Source organism: Meles meles, chromosome 6, assembly GCF_922984935.1.
Source record: "Meles meles chromosome 6, mMelMel3.1 paternal haplotype, whole genome shotgun sequence".
Taxonomy (NCBI): domain Eukaryota; kingdom Metazoa; phylum Chordata; class Mammalia; order Carnivora; family Mustelidae; genus Meles; species Meles meles.
In genome coordinates, this window is record NC_060071.1 from 88,412,331 (window position 1) to 88,433,959 (window position 21,629).

General features: G+C 39.9%; 1 protein-coding gene across 2 annotated transcripts in view; it reads right to left on the bottom strand.

Annotated features, from left to right (window-relative positions):
* The window catches only part of BAZ1A (bromodomain adjacent to zinc finger domain 1A), a 97,625-nt gene extending 76,297 nt beyond the window's left edge, over positions 1 to 21,328 (bottom strand). Inside the window, exons 1-3 of one of the 2 annotated variants that reach the window (XM_046008212.1) lie at positions 21,122 to 21,328; positions 20,464 to 20,634; positions 8,101 to 8,379 (exon numbers count right to left, since the gene is read on the bottom strand). In XM_046008212.1, coding sequence (XP_045864168.1) covers positions 8,101 to 8,379; positions 20,464 to 20,576 — 392 coding nt within the window. In that variant the 5' untranslated portion in view covers positions 20,577 to 20,634; positions 21,122 to 21,328. Of the gene's footprint in view, positions 1 to 8,100; positions 8,380 to 20,463; positions 20,635 to 21,121 lie in introns of those variants that run through there. The other variant, XM_046008211.1, reaches the window with a different exon arrangement.
* Between the last annotated feature and the right edge of the window lie 301 nt (positions 21,329 to 21,629).

Genomic DNA, 21,629 nt, shown 5'->3' on the forward strand with positions numbered 1-21,629 from the left:
CTTGTGATATTATTACCTCTAATATTCTCCTGCCACAGGGAACTAAGAACTTCAGAACTACTGTTCTACTTCACCATCCTGCTACTAGCAAGTTCAAGGAAATACAAATTGAAGCAAGCAAACATTTGATTTCCTTTTATGTTAGAAAAGAGGTGAACCTCAATTTATTTGCCAACTCCCCATTTTGATCATTTTTTCTCACCCCCATCATAAGGACTGTAAGTATTGGTAGAGATGCACCTGACTGTACTTGGTGTTAGTGCAAAGGATCAATAGAGAAGTTGCCACAGAGACTACCCACACCCGCAACTTTTAACACTCAAAGACTTTTGAAAGGCATTAGGCAGACGTTCCTAATGGCTAATGCAATTTGAAGCCCCTTAGAATACTGAAGAAAATGAGTTAAGTTTGTATGATCAGTCTAAATTTTACTGAACTATTTTAAGGTGAACTATTTTGTTGAGCCCATACAGAAATACAGCATAAGCTTTATAGATGATTTAAATTAAACTTGTTTAGGAAAAAAAAAAATCTTTTTCAGGGGTGCCTGGGTGGCTCAGTCAGTTAAGTGACTGCTTTCAGCTCAGGTCAAGATCTCAGGGTCCTGGGATGAGCTCCATTCTGGCTTCCTGCTCGGTGGGGGGGGGGGGCGGGGGGAGTCTGCTTCTCTTTCTCCCTCTTCTCCCTGCCCCCACTCACTCTTTCTCAAATAAATAAAATCTTTTTTAAAAATCATTTTCAGCGACATCTAGGTGGCTCAGTTGATAAGCATCTGCCTTCAGCTCAGATCATGATCCCAGGATCCTGGGATCCAGTCCATCAGGCTCCCTGCTCAGCGAGGAGCCTGCTTCTCCCTCTGCCTGGCTCCTCCTGCTTGTTCTTGCTCACCCTGACAAATAAATAATATCTTTTAAAAAATCGTTTTCATTTATTTTTGTGATTATTTAGGGATTTTTAGAGTATAAAAAGGTTTCCCTTGGGGCGCCTGGGTGGCTCAGTGGTTTAAGCCGCTGCCTTCGGCTCAGGTCATGATCTCAGGGTCCTGGGATCGAGTCCCACATCGGGCTCTCTTCTCAGCAGGGAGCCTGCTTCCCTCTCACTCTCTCTGCCTGCCTTTCTGTCTACTTATGATCTCTCTCTGCCAAATAAATAAATAAAATCTTAAAAAAAATAAAATAAAATAAAAAAAAAAAGGTTTCCCAGGATGTCCTCCTAATTTACTTATGCGAGTAAATAAGGATTCTAAATTTTAACTGTTGCACTTGCAATGACAATCTAGGAATCCAGCTTGTAAGTCGGGTCTTTGGTACATACAAGAAACACAACATACATCTAAAGAAGGCGGTTTCCACTTTAACTTAGAATTCCAAAGAACAGGGGCGCCTGGGTGGTTCAGCAGGTGAAGGCTTTGCCTTCGGCTCAGGTCATGATCTCAGGGTCCTGGGATGGAGTCCTGCATCAGGCTCTCTGCTTGGCAGGGAGCCTGCTTCCTCCTCTCTCTCTCTCTGCCTGCCTCTCTGCCTACTTGTGATCTCTGCCAAATAAAAAAAAATCTTAAAAAAAAAAAAATTCCAAAGAACAGTTGTCCCAAACAGCCCTTTTTTTTTTGGGTATTAAAAATTATATCAACATACTAGGCTCACTAAAAACAGTTTGGGGATGTTGCTAAGGACTCTCTTTGGCTGAGAACCAGAAATCTTTATCTTAAAAGATCAGTAGTGGGGCACCTGGCTGATTCAGTCAGTAGAGCATGAAACTCAATCTCGGGGTTCAGTTCCAGCCCCATGTTAGGGGTGGAGCCTACTTTAAAAAAAAGTTCAGTAGTGTAAGCTGAGTTACAGAAAGCCATCTTTCTGAAAAAGATTTGCAATACATGGGGAGCCAGGGTGGTTCTGTGAGTTAGGTGTCCAATTCTTGATCTTGGATCCTGGGATTGAGCCCAGAGTCTAGCTCCCCACTCAGTGCAGAGTCTGCTTGAGATTCTCTTTCCCTTCCCCCTCCCCCACTTTGTGTGCATACGTTTGCTCTCTCTCTCAAATAAACCTTAGGAAAAAAAGAGTTCTAATAATTCAAATTTGATTAATGCACATTGCTATAAGTTCTATACCATCTTTACACCTAAATAAGACTTTCTCCTTTAATCTTTTTCTACAAATTTATATTTTTCTCTCTCTGCCTTCAAATTTCTAGTCAACCCTTTCCCAAAACTTCTCTTTGATTAATCCCACCTGGATCAAGTCACTAACATTCAAGCATGTATGTTTAAATAAAAAAAAAAAACTAGATTTGGTCCTCAGTTAAATCTTTTATGTTCATCCTATCTTCTCAACATACTTAGCATTTCTCTTTGTCTTCAATATTAAAGCAGTTTAATTAAGATTCACTAATACCATTTAGGCCAGCAATATAAAAAAAGAACCCCAAAACTTAGAAGTTCATTTTCTTATTTCCACTTCTAATATATACTAAGTGCCTACTTTCTATATTATAGGTTTTGATACTAATTTTCTTTTACCTCATTACAGTAAAGTGCTTAAAAGCTCCACTAATGAAACATGAAAGCTACAGGGAATATACTTTAACAGCTGAATAACCAAAATCTCTAGTTCATTGGTTACTATTTAATGCCAAAACCAATATTCAAAGAATTCTGTAATCTTTATTTTACAGAACAATTCTAAAAATAATATTGAACTGTTATCTCTTATGCTTCTTAATTAGGTAACAATTTGTAAATTTTAAATGTAAGTAGTATGGGGATAATATTTGGGAAAATCTGGCCATAACTGAAACTCTTTGGTACAAATCCAATTCTGCTATTTCACCAATTTATTTTTATTTTTTTATTTCTTTAAGATTTTATTTATTTGACACAGAGAGAGACAGAGAGGGAACCCAGCAGGGGGAGTAGGAGAGGGAGAAGCAGGCCTCCTGCTGAGCAGGGAGCCTGATGTAGGGCTCCATCCCAGGACCCTAGGATCACGCCCCGAGCTGAAGGCAGACACTTAATGACTGAGCAACCCAGGTGCCCCTATTTCACTGATTTAAACTGCAGTGGGAAAAAAGGTCTGTCAGTCAAGGGTCAGAGATTATTTTTTTAAAAAAAGATTATTTATTTATTTGAGAGAGAGAGAGAGAAAACACAATGGGGGTTGCAGAAGGATGGGGAGAAGCAGAATCCCCACTGAGGAGGGAGCCAGACCTGGAGCTCTACAGGACCCCGAGCTGAAGGCAGATGCTTAACTAACTGAGCCACACAGGTACCCAGGTCAGAGATTATTGGAAAAAAATGCAGCTTTTTATTTTCAAAGGGAAAATTCACAAAAGACTAGTAAAAGAAGTAACTTTCTTCAGCCTCAGAAAAAGCAAGCTTTTTAGGAACAAATATTTTAATCAATTTATGCAAAACCAATTAGAAATGCCCATCTGTGTATTTTGATATAAGAAGATACCCAAACATTATTAAGTGAAAAGGCTGCTTGATATTTCTTTTAAATCTAGCATAGTATAGAAAAAAGAACAATATTTTATATTTTTTTAATGTACTAATTTTTTGACAATGATTATCTCTGAAATGAGCATTTGGGAAATACACCCTAGGCCTTCAATTTTCATAATTTTCTTTGATATAGATGAAACTTTATAGGAAAAAAACATAATTTAAAAAATTATGAACTTTAGTCTTAATAAACAGCACATAATTTTATTGTTAATCCAAAGACTTTAGTTTTTTAGAACAGTTTTAAGATTCATAGCAAAACTGAGAGGAAGATCTAGAGACTTCCTGTATACCTCTTGCTGCCCCACATTCACAGCCTCTCATCAATAGCCCCCCACCAGAGGTGATTTGTTACAATTCATGAGTCAACACTGAGACATCATCATTACTCCAAGTCTATAGCTTATGTGACAGTTCACTCCTGGTGTGTTCCACTATGGGTTTGGACAAATGTATAATGACATGTATCCACCACTATAGGATACACAGTATTTTCACTGCCCAAAACACCTCCTGTGCTCCACCTACTCACATCTCCCCAACTCTACCTCAACTACTGGCAACCACGGATCTCTTTACTGTCTCCATAGTTCTGCCTTTTATAGTTGGAACCACACATATGTACCTTTTTCAGATTGGCTTCTATCACACAGTAATATTCATTTAAGGTTCCTTATGTTTTTTCATGGCTTGACAGCTCATTTCTTTTTAAAACTGAATAATGTTTCCATTGCCCGGATGTACCAGCTTATTCATCCATTCACCTAGTAAAGGTCATTTTGGTTGCTTCCAAATTTTGGAAGTTAGTAATAAAGCTGCTATACACATTCATCTGCAGGTCTTTGTGTGGACATTAAGTTTTCAACTTTTGAGTAATACCAAGGAGCATACAACTTTTGGAAAATTCTGGGTTCCCAATCAATATCATGAGAATTAAAATGAAAGCATGTAGCACAGTGCCTAGAATACAGGAAAGGTTCAATAAATGCTACAATACTTTCAATTCTGCAATGTCCTCTAATGCTACCAAATTATATACTAACCCAAGCCAGTATACTTAACCATCAACAGTAGTTAATGGTGATTCCATCTCTTTCTTTCCTATCAGGTGCCACTTCTTGCTGTCAGTATACCTACTTTTTTAGAGGTACCTCTTCATATCTGTTGCTTCAAATCTCCTCTGAACTCCAAGAATATCTTGACTGTGCCTGTAAAATGTCTGAAAACAAGCTGCCCAAAGCCCATTTTAATTTAAAAAAATTACCAAATACACAATTATATTCTGATTCAGTTTTTCAGATTCTCTCAAATTCTAGCCCATCCTTCAACTGAAAGAGAACTCAACAATCCCAAATATGTATTTGTTGTGTGATTCCCACCTTCTTTTTCCTGATTTTATTCTCCAGTTCCAGGCCTGGGTTGAGGGTGGGCTGGGCAGGGAGTGCAGATGGGTTTATCACATGATAAACATGATTATCACGTGATAAACCCATCTGCACTTTGTGAGCACTGAGTTCTAGTTCACCATACTCCCAACCTTTCACTAAACAATGATGTTATAAAGAAGATAAAGTTACCGAAACTTATATGCCTTAAAATTGTTTGTGCAGTGGGGCGCCTGGGTGGCTCAGATGGTTAGGGATCTGCCCTTGGCTCAGGTCATGATCCCAGAGTCCTGGGATCGAGCCCCACACTGGGCTACCTCTCTCTCCTACTTGAGCTCTCTTGTTCTGTCAAATAATTAAATAAAATCTTTAAAAAAAACAACAACATTAACAATGTTAATGTAGATAATTTAATAATTTAATTTAATAATTTAATGTAAATAAAATCTTTAAAAAAAACAACATTAACAATGTTAATGTAGCATTTTTTAGACCACGTACAAAAGTGGGATGACCATCTTCAAAAACAAACTATGTCTTTCTTAGACAGTGAAATTGTTAACTGTGGGTCTCCTTTCACAGCTACAATAGAGAAATTTGATTCTTAGTTACAGTGGCCCAAGCAGTTATTGTAGTCATTTTGCTATTGATATCTCTCAAAAAACAAAAGCAATCTGTCAAACTGCATGGCCTCACTACACACATCCAGATACTAACAAAGCACGTGTATCAAATGCAATATTATAGAAAACAGCTTAAAAAAATTCACCTTCATTGTCTCATTTCATCCTGTGTGTCAAATCTGTAAGGCAGGGGTCCATTTAACAGACGAAAAAAGACTAAAGCTTAAAGAATTTGAATTTACTTGCTCAGAGCAAATAAATGGCAGAATCTGAAACTAAGGAGACAATGATACAGTGTAAGAAATGATTTTGTAAGTCAGCTCTACCTGAGTTTAAATCCTACCACTTACTACTTATAAGACTCAAATGGAAGCTCCATGACTTCCTTTTGTTCACTGCTCTATCTCCAGTGTCTAGAACAGTACAAGTAAATAGCAGGAGATCAGTAATAGATGACAAACATTACCAAAATTCTCTGGATCTGTTTCCTCATCTGTACATGGAAACAATGAGGTTGTATCTACAGATATAATGTAATGTAACGTAACGTAATGCAATATAATCCTAGTTTAGTGCTCTTTATATAGACCACTGATTCTCTCACTTCTCCAGTAGGTTCTAAGGAAGTAGCAGAGAACAAATGTCTGCACAACTGACAGGCAAGCTGGGTGGTAATCAGGATGGGGAGGATAAAGAGCTGAACTGTTTCCTCAAGTAGTCAGGTGTTATCTTTCCTATTCTGCCATAGCAATGACAAAGGATCTTCTAGAACAATCTGTTAGCTGATCGCATATTTCAAAACAGAAAGTCTTGGTAAGGAGGCAAGCACCTAATCTATACTTATAAATACAACAAGAAAGAGGGGAGGAATACCTAAAGGTAAATGAGACAGTGAGAAAAAAGTACTGAGGTGAGAAGATTCAGAGTACCTATACTGACTAATTCACCCCAAGAATGGCATCTACCCCATTTCTCTGTAATTTAGCATGCTCTTTCCAATAAAACTAATTCTGGTGATAAAGCGGTCTTTTAGGACCACTGGTAAGGTAAGTACTACCAGAGATCGAAACAAAAGGTATATGCTATTAGTAAGTAGAAACAAAAATGAAAAGCAAAGGGAGATGGTACTGCAAATGGTACCATCAAGAAAGTGAAAGGACAACTCATGGAATGGAAGTAAACAGCTGCAAATCATATAAGGGATTGTACCCAAAAAACACAAAGGACTCTTACAACTCAGTGATAAAAAAGATAAATAACCCAATTTAAAAATGGGCAAAGGACCAGAACAAACATTTCTCCAAAGAAGACATTTAATGATCAATAAGCACATGAAAGGATGCTTGACACAGTCATTAGGGAAATGCAAATGGGAATGACCACAAGATACCATTCCATAGCCACGAGGATGGCAAAGCAAAAAAAAAATGGACAGCAAATTGTCCATAGTCAGCACTTGGTGAGGATGCAGAGGAACTGCAACTCTCTTGCACCGCAGCAGGAATGTAAAATGATGCAGTTGCTCTAGAAGTCTGGAGGTTCTTCAAACGCTAAACATGATGTTACCATATGACTTAGCAATTCTACCTCTAGGTATATACCCAACAGAACTAAAAACATATGTTCACACAAAAACTTGTACATGATTGCCTGTTACAGCATTATTTATAATAGCCAAAAAGTGGGAACAACCTAAATGTCTGTCACAGAATGTTGACAGATCCATAAAGTAGAATTTATCAATTAAAAAAAAATAAAATCTCGATACATGGTACAATATGGATAAACTTTGAAACATTACAGTAAGTGAAAGAAGTGAGACACATGACACTACATATTACATGATTCCAAGAGGCTATAAAAAGTTTTAATGCAAATAAAAAAATATTATGGTAAGTATTAGCCAATCACAAATGCTTAAGACTTCAGGAAAGCAATAATAATTTTTAACTCAATGCCATAGATAATGTCATTTAAAATTTTTGCATATGAAAAATTCATTTTTTCTTGAAGAGCGGGGTAAAAGAGAACTCAGTGGAGTATATAAAACCCAGTCCTCGTATTATCAGAGGAACTACTAAAACCCAGTAAGAAATACATGCATATTTAAACTATCAAGTAGCATAATAACGACAAAATCGGTATCTTTAAGGGTTTTTTTTTTTTTCTTAACTTGGAAATAAAGATGCAACTTCCATACAATGGAACTTACTATACAATAAACAAAAAAGAGAAGAAAGGTGGTTCATAAAGCAATGGACAAGATATTTTCAAGATATTTTATATATTCAAGATTTAAAATATTCAAGATATTTTAAAAGAAAAGGGTATCAAGCATTAAAAGGGACAGAAGATTGTGTGTGTGCAAGTTCACATATATACACAAATACCTATGTGTATACATGTTTCTGGTGGTCTGTATAGACAAAAGCTTTGGAAAAATATACTAACATTATTAGGGCTATCTGTGGGGAGGGTAAGAGAGCAAGGAAGTAGAGAAGGGAAGCCTTCCTCAGTTCACCTTTTTGTGTACTTTGAATTGTGAGTAATGTGAATGTATGTGTAACAAAAGAAAAAATTAGAAGTACTTTACCTTGCACCATTGTTCCTAATGACTTCCACAGTTTCTTCAACAAAATATCGATCCTTGACATATGCAAAAATATCATCACAAATTTCATGTAAGCGTGAACGATGGGTAAGGTTGGTCAAGTATAAAACTGGAATTATTAGTGGTTCTGGAAAACTCTGAAGATTCTGTCTTGCTTTTTTTTCTGACTCAAGCGCTTCCTGATAGGTCAGTCCAGGTCTACCCGTCACAGCACAACTCCACACAAGGCTGTTGCACAGAATGGTTCGTTCAAAAAAGTCACTGATTAAAAAACAAAAACAAAAATCCATTCATTACCTGTCATTTCACAAATTTTACATTAAAAGCTGATAAAGGATTGTGCCTTCACTGCAAAATTTTACATAGAATCACAGAATAAGGAAGGGCTTACTAATTGGTCAACTTGCATATTAATACAAAGCTAACAAAAAGTATATTTAAACTAGACATTTATATTTTGCAATTTAAAGGTACATTCAGCTAAAATTGGACTTTGATTTCCATCACTTTTGAAATTAGGAGTGAAACTGAAAATAAACTCAACCTTTCTTTTTTCTTCTAATTTTAAAGCTTTTTGTTCCAAAGCAGCCAAAACACTAGGGACAATTTAAGCACTTAACTATGAACTTCAAAAAGCTCTAACATAATAGAGAAAAACTGGCGAATCTAAACATATAATGATGAGAAAATTTAAGTAAATTACAGTACTTCATATAATGAAAAATCATAGTCATTAAAACAGTATGAAGAGAGTTCTTAAATAACATGTTCACAGTGGGGGAAAAAAAAAACAACTTTCCAGTTTGATTTCCTCCTGTATCTTTTGAAGTAAAAGCTTACCAAAACAATACATATAATATGGTCCCACTTGAAAGAAAGAAAAAGGAAGGCAGAAAAAGAAAGACAGCTCAAGAAGCATGAAAAGATTTCTAGAATGTTATACAAAAACCAAGGCCAATAGCTACAGAGTAGGGATGGGCCGGGGGACCATTCTACTGAGTGCTTTTTCTGCACTGTTGGAATTTCTTAATATGAACATTTATTTCTTTTCAAAATTCTATCCAGTCACTTTTAAAATGCAAGAGATCCATAATATGGAAAGATTTCTAAGGCACACTAGGTAGAAAAAAACTCAAATCACTGAATATACAATCCCATATTCACTAACTAGAACAAAAAAAACGTGTACTTATACAAATACTATGGACAGATATTCCCTATGGAGAAAGGGAAGAACTGCGAAGGAAGGAAAAGGAAAATTTGTTATTCTAAGTATGTCTATGTTGCTTGAATTTGTATAATGAGCATGTACGTGTATTGTTATTACAATCAACAAATTTTAGAAAATATTAGACATACGCAAAAAAGGTAATAATGGTTGCCTCTAAGTGGTAAGGTATCGGTAAATACCTTTCCTTCCTCTATACTTTGATGTACTTTAACATAGCTTCATTTGTATATTTGTCTGTAGAAAGAACAACAACAAAAATGAAATTTATGGAAAAAAAGAGAAACTTATCATATCCTAATATATATATATACATGAGATCTAAAGAGGTAGATGCATTCACCAAGTTACATGAATCTAATTCAGTACAATGAAGATCCTTTTGAAGTATGTACCTTTTAGTACAGGTGATAATGGATGTGTATCATTAAAATTAAAACTACAAAGTGATTAAAAGATACCTATAAGATAAGTAGATATCCTTGGGAGGTGAGAGGAAGGGACGGAGGACAGGCAAAAATGGTCAAGAAATATTAGAACAGTTTTTTGGAGGAAGCGGTTAGGTTATAAAGGAAAAGTAGGGTTGAAGAAAGGAATGCCAGAGAGAGAAAAGATGAATGCAATATGGTTCTCATAAACAAGAAAATTTATGTATGTCAAAGAAGAACAACAGATATACCCAATAAGTGGTTATCAATGGTGCAGAATAAAATAAATAAATGGATGATCTTGAAAGAAGTCTTAAGTTTTACCACCTAAAACTGCAGTTCACTTAGAAAGTGTTACAAAAGTTTTAAATTTTTTATTATTGGAACAAACATATCTGGAAGACTTAGCTTAACAAGCCAATACATAATCAGCACATGATGTATGTGAGGTATACTTCTGATAGTTTAAACTATAATACTGTTTAAGAAAAATATATTTCAAATTTAGGTATCTAACATTAACTAGTCTCTAAACCAGTGCTAGCAAACAGAGAATGCTAGCCACACATATAATTTTAAATTTTCTAGTGGCCGCATTAAAAAAATTTTTAAAGAGAAACACTAACTTTATATATTAATTACTTCTACACATTTGATTTAACCCAGTACATTCCCAAATGCTTTATTTCAATATGTGATCGATTTTAAGTGTTTCAATATGTAAATATTTTAAATTGTTTTTGGGGGGGGGTACTAAGTATTCAAATTCCAGTATGTATCTTACTTTTATTGCCCATCTTAATTCTGATTAGTCATATTTCAATTTCTTTAAAACCCCCGGGCCAAGTAATGGCTCCTGATAGCTCTAACCAAAGTTATTTGGTATTTGGTCACTTAGAGTACTTCACGCCATGTCAGGGAGACAGATTTTATACTGAGTTGCAATAAACACTACTTAGATGTGTTGACATTGTTCAAAATACCAAAGAGCAATGGCACAAGTGCCACAAACCTCCATTAAACATGTGTTACTAGGCAGAAAAATAGGATAGTCAGTAACCATTGCTGTACATACAGCTCTCCTTTTACACCCAGGTTCCCACTTCCTCTTGCAAAGTGTTTGTATTGTGTTTCCCTTGTGTGTATCTACTCCGCAAAACTGTTATATTATAGCCCCACTGTGTACAAAGATCTACCCTCAGGAGGAGGCAGACACCGAGACTATCACCATGGCCTTTTTAAAGCAAGCAAGCAAGCAAAAAAAAAAAAAAAAAAGCCCAATTCTCCTGATTCATTACCTCCTACCAGCATGGTGCTTCTAACATTTTATACCTTCACTTTCTCACACTTCTGTAATTCTGCTCTTCATCCATTTGCCATACACATTCAAATATATAGAATTCTTCTAATAATAACTCTAGGGGGGTAGATAACAGTGCCTCCTCAATTTCTATATTATAAGAATTTAAGATCATGAAACTTTTACAAGAAGCACATTTTGCCACTGTGAACAAAATTCTTAAAAAACAAAATATTGTTTTGTATGAATATGTTTAGGCTAATATAGATTATGTGTCCGATTTATTACTACATTCCTTCAACCATCTTCTTCACCAGAGATGAGTATACTACTGGCCTGGAGGCCAAATCTAGCCTTCCACCTGTTTTTGTAGTTTTATTGGAACATAACCGTACCCATTCCTTTAGGTATTGCCTGTAATTGCTTTCTCACTATGTCCTGTGGAGTTGAGCAGGCACAGTAGACACCATTGCCTACAAAGCCTAAAATTTTTATTTTATCTGGCCCTTTAAGAAAAAGTTTGAGGACTTCTGCTCTTTATCATTATTTCTTAAGGAAAAAATTGTTTCTTAGTTATCAGCTCGACTGCCAGCAAGAAGACACCTTTAATTAATATAAAGTCAACCAACACTCTGGTGAACAAACTAAGGGACAAAGGGCAACATACTGTTAACTTACAGGGTTATTTGGAAAACTTAAAAACCTCTTGGAATAAGATTAAGAATGATGTAACATATAGAATGGCTAAAATTCACAACACAGGAAAACAACAGATGTTAGCAAGTACGTAAGAAAGTGGAACCCTCTTGCATTGTTAGTGGGAAGGCAAACTGGTGCAGCCACTCTGGAGAACAGTATGGAGGTTCCTTAAAAGCTACCCTATGATCCAGCAATTGTAATACTAGGTATTTACCCAAAGGGTACAAAAAATACTGATTTGAAGGGATACATGACTGATGTTTATAGCAGTCTTATCAGTAATAGCCAAATCATGGAACTGATGAATGGCTAAAGATGATGTTTTATTTACACACACACACACACACACACACACACACACACACAATGGAATATTAGTCATAAAAAGGAATGAAATCTTGCCATTTGCAACAATGTGGATGGAACTAGAGAATACTATGGTAGGCAAAATAAATCAGCAAAAGACAAATACCATGACTTCACTCATATGTGGAATTTAAGAAACAAAACAAATGAACATAGGGGTTAAAAAAAGACAAGCAGGAGCGCCTGGGTGGCTCAGTGGGTTGAGCCGCTGCCTTTGGCTCAGGTCATGATCTCAGGGTCCTGGGATCGAGTCCCGCATCGGGCTCTCTGCTCAGCAGTGAGCCTGCTTCCCTCTCTCTCTCTGCCTGCCTCTCTGTCTACTTGTGATTTCTCTCTGTCAAATAAATAAATAAATAAAATCTTAAAAAAAAAAAAAGACAAGCAAACCATAAAACTAACTCTTAACTATAGAGAACAAACTGAGAGGTTGCTGGAAGGGAGTTGGGGAGGGGGCTGGGTTATATGGGTGATGGGTATTAAGGAGGGCACTTGGGCTGAGCACTGGGTGTTGTACCTAAGTGATAAATCACTAAACTCTACACTTGAAACTAATATTCATGTTAACTATCTGGAATTTCAATAAAAACTTGGAACTAAAAAAACCAAACCAAAACCAAAACAGATAAACAAAAAGAATGAAGTGACATAAAAACCAGAAGCTAAATATAATTTAGAAAAGATAAATGCATATTTTCCTTAAGGGCCAAACTTTATAAATTAAACTTAAGATAAGAAGGACTCAGCACAGGGGCGCCTGGGTGGCTCAGTGGGTTGGGCCGCTGCCTTCGGCTCAGGTCATGATCTCAGGGTCCTGGGATTGAGTCCCGCATCGGGCTCTCTGCTCAGCAGGGAGCCTGCTTCCCTCTCTCTCTCTCTGCCTGCCTCTCTATCTACCTGTGATCTCTCTCTGTCAAATAAGTAAATAAAATATTTAAAAAAAAAAAAAAAAGAAGGACTCAGCACAATACTGCAGAAAAGATCTAAAGGATATAAACAAACTCCTCTGTCCGTAACATATTTAGTATAACTGAGAAATGCAGCCACAGGTTAAAAACTAACATAATTTCTGACCTTAAGCAGCATATGATACCAAGAGATGGAAAAGTATTTTATAAACTTAGAAAAGTAGTAGTTGCTATAAAACAGCATAGAGTGTTCTAATAATTTCCACCACTCAGAGTATTACAAAGCAGGAGATTAGGAGATCTTGGGCATGGCAGACTTAACATGCCTTATGTTATTTAGAGAAAAATCAGCTAGATGATAATTACATTTATTCATAAATGGCCAGAAGGAAAGTCAGATTAATTAAAAATATAATGTTTAGTTTTAAAAAACATTTAATGACATACTACTTTGTACTTTACTTAGTGCTGCCTCAAACTTATAATGACATATAAGGCAGGCTCCTAAAATCTGCAGATGACACTGAGATGGAGGATAGCAATAAAGTTTTTTTAAATCTAAAGACTAAAACCCTAAGTAGAAATCAACAAAAGTAAAACATTATAGTAGCTTAACAAAAGTCCTAGCTTAACAATAATGAATGTGAAAAAAGGCAAATTTTAAGTGAGACTGCAAATTCACACTTCCATGACTTTCTAAAGTTTCCTCAGCTTAAAAAGTATTTTTTAGCATATTTTCTGCTTAGAATGCCCTTTTTCTCCATTCTGTGTCTTGATAGCTCCATCTTTTCAGGACCCAACTCAGATGTTCTCTCCTTATGCAAGGGCTTCCTCAATTCCCCAGCAGTTATCAGCTCCATTTTCTATGGTCCCATTACACAGGCTCCATAGCACACGTGATTTATGCCATTGTGTTGTGACATTCTATTCTCACTAGAGGGACAAATTATCTCAGTATCTCCAGACTCTGCAAAGCATAGTGGCAAGGGTAATAAACATACTCTCCACTGGCAGCCCACATTTATTTTTATGTGTACACATAAAAGTACACACATGACTGTGAAGGAGAGGAAAAGTGTCTGAATTTCAGCTTACAACTTGTAGAATGTGGTAAGCTTTGGGTAAATTACACAACCTTATCAGACCTGGTTCCCCTCTATAAAATGGGGATATCTTCCATAAATAGTTAATATGAAAATTAAATAAGATAATAATAATGTATACCCAGCATACTGTATGTGTACTCAATAAATAGTTATCAATTCCAACTGTTCAGGTACCATATCTGCAAAGAGAGCCTAGAAAAATACATAAATAACCAGTGTAAGAGCAGAACAATGTCAGAAGAACTCATGAAGGACTTGAGCATCTTTGAAGAAAACGTTTGGCATCAGGTAGAAGGGTAGCAGGAGGGATTAACTGCAGAGAGATTACTGATAAACTCCCAAAATCCAATCAGGATGACCCAAGCATAAAATCTTACCAGCTGCTCAGTGGTAGACTGTCTCCAAGGAGAGTTGAAGGTAGGCAGGCTCCTTAGAAATATGACTGATACTTGTTTCTCACAAGAGAGAGAGTTTATTTTACCACCTCTTTAATGTGGGCTAGCCCTGAGACTGGCTTTGACCAACATTATACAGAAATGACATTGAGAAACTTCTGCTCTCACCCTCCTGGAACCCTGAGACCAGCGCCTAAAGCAGCCCATGTTAGTCTTTTGAGGATGAAAGACCACACGGTAAGAAAACGCATCTTGGTATTAATATGCCACATTGTACACTTTAAATATTTTACAAATCTATTGGTAAGTTACACTTCAATAAAGGTAGAAAAAAAATAAACACAAACACATAAAGAAAGAAAAGCCATCCCGGCTGAGTTCCCTGATGTGTTACTGAGGCTACCTCTTACTCTATCACAGCCTCACCCTCACCTCCAGCTGACCATAGCTAAATGAGTGAGCACACGGGCCAGGAGAAACCACACTGGCATTCTGCAGAAGAGTGAGCAAATAAAACAGATGATTATTTTGAGTCACTAAATTTTCGGATGGTTCGTTATACAGCAACTGGTAAGACCTGTTCTGTCTGAAGAAAGAATGTATTAACCCAAAACATGGTAGCCTCCTAAGTGGATAAAAAGTAAAGTAAAGGCATTTAGGAATCTCTGCTATACCACCTAAGAAAAAAAGGCCCATAGACCCAAGTATCAGGACCATGTAGCAGACTTATTCCTACAGAGGAGCTGAAAACCTAATTTGCAGACACTAGCTATGAAGATTATCCAATTTTCCTTAAAAATTCCATGCTCACCAAAAGGCCTTCAGATAATAATTAGACTTCAAACATACCTAATTATCAGTATGAGAACTAGTCTATGTGAAAGACATTTTTCCCCACTGTAAACTGATGGCATTCTAGTTCGTATATTTAACATCTCGAGCTTAATCACTGGGGATATAGTAAAGAAGCCAAATCTCTGGGCAGACAACAGAGTAGTGCCTACCCAAAGATCTAGGTAGCAAGCTTAAATTCAAAGCAGAGCCCTATGTTCTTGGTGCACACTTCTGCAATCTTCAACAAATACTAGGGAAAATTCTCCATAATAGGTACCATGTTGGGTAGTAAATAAGAACATAACCTCCAGAGTCTTAGGTATGTGAGTGAAACGTCTGGTGTCACCAACTGCTAGACAGGTGGCTTTTGACACTGATCTCAGACTTACTCTCTTTAACCCAAATCCAGTTTCCTTATCTGTAAAAGAGGGCTATTGAAAGGACTGAATTAACAAATAAGGAGCTGATGAACCATGAAAATCAGGTTAAACACCTTTCACTAGAAAGCCAGGTTGAAACATAAGCTGGCGTATAAGTAATGAAGAGGTCCCTACATTTTGTATGAAAAGCATAACTCACTCAGAGATGGTAAAAACATTCCAATTCCAAGGATCTAAATGGCTAAAGAAATAAGTTATTTTATTTAGGAAATTAAGTCATTTGGTAATATAACAAATCACCTTCCTCATCCCGCAACTCTAGAATTCCTAGTATTCAGACCTGACTGCTCCATTTTTTAACAATCCACAGTACTAAAAACATAAATAAAAACAAAACTGTCAGCTAACCAAATTACAGAATAAATTTTTATCTTATCTAAAAGATTAAAGTACATGCTTTATTCTGTTCTCTTTGCCCATGAGCTTAGTTGTGTGTGTGTGTCTGTGTGTGTGTGTGTGGTTTTGGAGGTGGAGGGGGAATAAAATCTTTTTTAAAGTACAGTTGGACACACAACATTAAATTAGTTTCAGGCGTACAACTTAGTGATTTGACAAGCTTAAACATTATGCTACATTCACTACAAGTGTAGCTACCATCTGTTCCATAACATTGTTCTTACAATATCACTGACTATAAAGTTGAAGGGTTGTGAACTTAGTATTTTTCTTAACTTTTTTTTTTCCCCCTAGATTCCACATATGAGAGAGATCATTGGTATTCTTCCTTTCTGTCTGACTTACTTCATTTAGCATTAAGGACCTCAAGGTCAATCCAGGTTGTCCCAAATGACAAGATTTCATTTTTTTTATGGCTGAGTAATATGCTTTTGTATATATACCACAATTTCTTTATCCATTCATCCACTGATGAAGACTTAGGGTGTTTCCATATCTTGGTTATTGTATGAATGCTGCAATGAACATGGGGGTGCATATATATTTTCAAATTAGTGGTTTTTAAAATTCGGATAAACACCCAGGAAGAGTTAAGGGATCAATTCGTAGTTCTATCTTTTTTAAGTTTTTGAGGCACTTCCATACTGTCTTCCAGAGTGGCTGCACCAATTTACATTTCTACCCACAGTGCAGAAGAGTTCACTTTTCTCCATATCTTAGGCAGCAACTGTCATGCGCTAGTCTTTTTGATAAAAGCCATTCCAACAAGTGTGAGGCGGGATCTCACGGGAGTCCTGATTTGCATTTCCCTGATGATTAAGGTTGTATAGCGTCTTCTCAAGTACCTGTGAGCCATCTATATGGATCCCTTAGAAAGACATCTATTCAGATCTTCTGCTCATGTTTTAGTCAGGTTTGTTTTTTTTTTTTTTTTTTTTTTTTTGCTGTTGAGTTGTATGAGTTCTTTATAACTTGAATATTAGCCCCTATTGGATGTATAATTTGCAAATATTTTCTCCCAAGTCAGTAGCTCACCTTTTTATTTTGATGTTTTCCCTTGTTTGCAGAAGCTTTTTAGTTTCACACAGCCCCACTTGTTTATATTTTTCTCCATGCTTCTGTTTTTAGTGTCAGATTAAAAAAATCATCACCAAGAACTGTATCAAGGAGCTTACCATTTAAGAGTTTTATGGTCTCAGGACTTCTGTTCAAGTCTTTAATTCATTTTGAGTTTATTTTTGTGTGTAACATAAAAATATTGGTCCAATTTATTCTTCTATACTTACTTTAGCTAATGCGTTTGCCTACAGTTAAAGGGCTACTTTTAACGAGTCTTCTTCACTTAAGGAAAGCAGGTCTAACAAGAGTTAGCAATTAGTTGAAGAGCATGTAGTTCAAACAAACAGAAAAAGGAGTTTGTACTGTATAATCGCTAAGGATCCATCCTGGTCACAATCCCTTTCTCAAAAAACTCGGGGTCTAGGAAAGAGAAAATTTGAGGCAACAAATGTACTGCATCACCCTGCAATAATAGCTGATCTTACACTAGATAAAAAGGAGAGATGGTCATCGATACCTAGGACAAGGGAGAAAGTGTTAGGCTATTATATCAAGCACGATAAAGACATAAAACTATTTAACAATTAAAAGGTCACAGGCAACTTCTACTAACCAGAGACAGAGGGAAAAGTTACTTTGCACTACTGTGTTGCAAAGGGAACAAGGTAGGGAGGTGTAGAAAATCTCTTTGAGATTAAGGTAGAAAAGGTTATATTCAAGAAATCAAAACCTGAGCAATTAGGTGAGCAGAGTAGTCTTCACACAATTACAAAAGACAAATATTCATATAATGCACTTAAAGGGTAATCTTCAAACAAATTCACATGAACCAACTGATGATTTAATGAATGAGTGAAAACAGAGGTTTCCTTCTCCAGATTTGTGCTAAGGGTCAGATTACCATAATACTAAGGATCACCATATACCATACACCATGAATGCAATTTTGGAAAGATGTCTCTGTAATCATCTAAGAGAGAGAAAATAACCCAAAATTTAACACAATCAAATGTCAGTCTTCTTCCATTTTTGCCAATTCAAAGTGACAAAAATTAATACCTAAGAACACAACACTAGCAGCTCTGCTTTGTTCAGGGTAGATGATCAAATATCTTTGCTCCCAAACCAAATGCCTTTCCTGAACTGCTTGTAAATTGCAAAAACCCAAATACTTCAGCACAAACAACAAAACCCAAAAAACTTATTAAGCTATTAAAATAAAAAATCTGTTAGTAAGACTACAAAGGAGTAAAAAATCTGTTAGTAAGACTACAAAGGAATTACAGTTCCTTAATATTAGTGGAAGGTAGTAGGTTTGGAATACCAAAAATCTCTTCCTCTATTTTGGCATTTCAGATATTTCAGATTTCTCTGAAATTATATAAATCATCCAGAACCAAAGTATACAAAAAATTTAATTCAAAAAGGACAGTCATATCCTGTTTCCTTCTAAAGCAAGAAAAGCCTTTCAAAAAGATAAGATTGCTTGTATCAAAGTGGAAAAGTTAAGCCCATTTTCTATTTCGTTGGCATTCTTAAATGCTATTTTTTAAAAAAATTTTGGTATTACCAAGGATTTTAACTTAAAAAAAAAAAAAAAGACGTCGTCGTTGTCAAGTTACCTAATCCAAATTCACTTAAGGAGTTACAAGAGTGAACTCTATTTGAGTAACAAAACAAGTCCGTACAGGAGCAGAGTTAAGATGTGCACTCCTACTTAAAAGCACAGTCTGCTGAAAACTTTTCCAGATATAACAAGTTTAGGTGTAACTCCTGCGGAGCTGAAGAAAAAGAAGCCTTACTTTAAAAGCTCAAAGGAACGGACTTCTCTAACCTCACTGCTCCTTTCTCGGACAGGTGCAGACTTTGCCTAAAGCCCTCCCTCGAGCAAGCCCCCACTCCGAAAAAGTGGCTCCTACACACAATTTATTTCGTTGCTCTAACATTTGGTTTCTAAGCCACAAAGGGATTCCTTCCGAGCGGAGACGATAAAGCACAAGAAAAAGGATCAGACTGTTTCCCCGATCGACCAATTCAGGTTCTCACTTGGAGATCCCGTTTCAACACCCATCTCTAAAACACCCCAGTGTTCGGTGTCACGGGACAAGGGGATCTCTGGGGACACACCAGGCGAGGCACTGAAAATTTAGTAGCCGAAACTACACACGCGGCAGCTCCGGGATTCTTATCAAAACAATAGCGAGTGGCACATGTCAGGCAGCCCACATGCGCAGCGGGATAAAAAGCGGAGACTGGCGGAGGCTGGAGTTGAACTTGTCTCAACCCCCTCCCCCAACAGCCACCGCCGCCCTTGGGGCCACGCGAAAGTGATAACTAAGGGCGCCCAGTGCCCCACTTTCTCCCCCTTCTCCTCCCCCGCCGGCACCCCCGCCCGAGCCCGACTTCTTCCTCACCGAGGTCTCCCGGAGGCGGAGACGCGGAGTTCTCCGGGGCCGGGAGTTAGTCACCGAGAAGAGGTGGTGACAGAGCACTCAGCTCGCGTCGCACACTGCGAGGCCTAGCCGCACGGGACGAGAAGCCGCCGCGGGAGGCTCTCGCGTCCCGGCCCCCCCCCCCGCCCCCCGCCCGCCGGGGAGCCCCTTCCTTCCCCGAGTCTCAGCTCCGCTCCCTCCCTTCCTCTCCTCCCCTCCCCTCCCCTGGGCAGCTCCGACGTCAGGCTCCACTCCCCACCGAGGAGGCCAGCCCAGCCCGGCCGTTTCCTGCCCCCGGGGGCGGGGATTCCCTCTCCGGGCCGGGGGACGACGGCCCCGGGCCGCTGACCCGAGCGGGGATCCCCTCGGCCGCCGGGCGGGGATCCCGGAACTGGCCCCGGAGTGCGCGTGTGGCCGAGGCGGGGAGGGGCGAGGCGGGGAGTTTCCGCTGCTCCGCGGCCCCGCGGCAGCCGTGGCTGGACGCGGTCCCCACGGCCGAGCGAGGACCCCAGCTCCTTCGGCCCCGGCCCGCTCTCCCCACGCGCGCCACGGCCGGCCGCGCAGCCCAGGGACTCCGTGCCGCCCCCGGGTCGGGGTTGGGGGGGGGGGGGACGGAGAAACGCGGGCCCGCAGCCAGCCGTCACTTCCAAGTCGCCCCGCCAGAAGCCCCAGGCGAGGAAAAGGAGAGAGACAAAAGGACGCTGGGGAGGGGGTCCCCGCACCCCCTCGCCGCCCCCGCGCCCGGCCCGGCCCTTACTCGTAGTGGCGGAAGATCTCGTTGGTGACTTTACAGTAGAAAACTTCCTCGTCCGGCCGCAGGTCCGCGGGCGGCTTCCGTCTCACAAACGGCTTTCGGTGTAGCAGCGGCATCTCCCGTCCGCCCGCGGGCTCACCCGCGCCCTCGGCCGCCCGCGTCGGCCCCGCTTCCCTATCAGAATTGGAGGGAAAGGAAAGCCGGTAAGGTGGGGAGCGCTCGGCGACGGCGTGGGCCGGTCCGCGCGCCCGGGGGGAGCTCCGCCGCCTTTTGTGTGACTGACGCGCCCGCGGCCGCCGCCGGAGCCGAGGTCGCTCCTGCCGCTCCTGGGGTCTGGAGTCCGCGGGGCCGCCGCCTCTGCCCTCCCGGCGCGCCCCACCTCCGCACGCCCGGCGGCCGGCTCACAATGGGGCCGCACGCCCCGCCGCGGGCGGGCGGTGCGGGAACGGCGGCGGCCCCCTCCCCCAGCGCCGGCTCCCAGCCCGCCGCCGCCGCCGCCGCCGCCTCGGGCTCGCAACGTGCTTGGCGCGCAGCCGGCCGGCCCGACGCCGCGAGAGCTCGCTGCGGGCGGACCCCGGCGCCGCTCCGCTTTGTTCCCCCGCTCGCCTGCACTCCCCGCCGGCGCCGGCCGGCTCCCGAGCGACCGCACGGAGCCCCTCACCTGCGAGCACGCCGGCTGCCACTTCTCCACCTTTTCAACTACAAAGGCAGCGCGGGGAGTCCCTGTCCACCCGGGGGGTCGCCTCTCGCCGGCCCCGCCGCGCCGCCGGCCGCCGCTGCTCCCGCTGCCACGGCCTGGCTCCGCGCGGGGGATCGCGTCCCACCGCCACTTCCCCGCCTCTCGGAGCTCCTGGGAAGTTTCTGATCTACTTTCGGCTCCGAAGGAGGAAGAGCTGCTGGGAGGAGCTTTTCACTTCTCGCTTCTACCTTTTTATTGGCTACTCGATGACTTTTACAGCCTGTCACTGATACAGGAAGAGACGGCGGAGAGCCTGGGAGAGTTACATTATTAATTAATGGAGCAACCCCTTGTGCAGAATCAGAAGCATCCTCCATGTTTGAGATTATCAGCCGAGAGATCTGGGGAAGGCTGGGGTTTCGTAAACACATGGCTAACAAAGTAAAGCCTTCATCTGCAAGTCTGGCACCGTCGCTGGGTTTCACGGTGG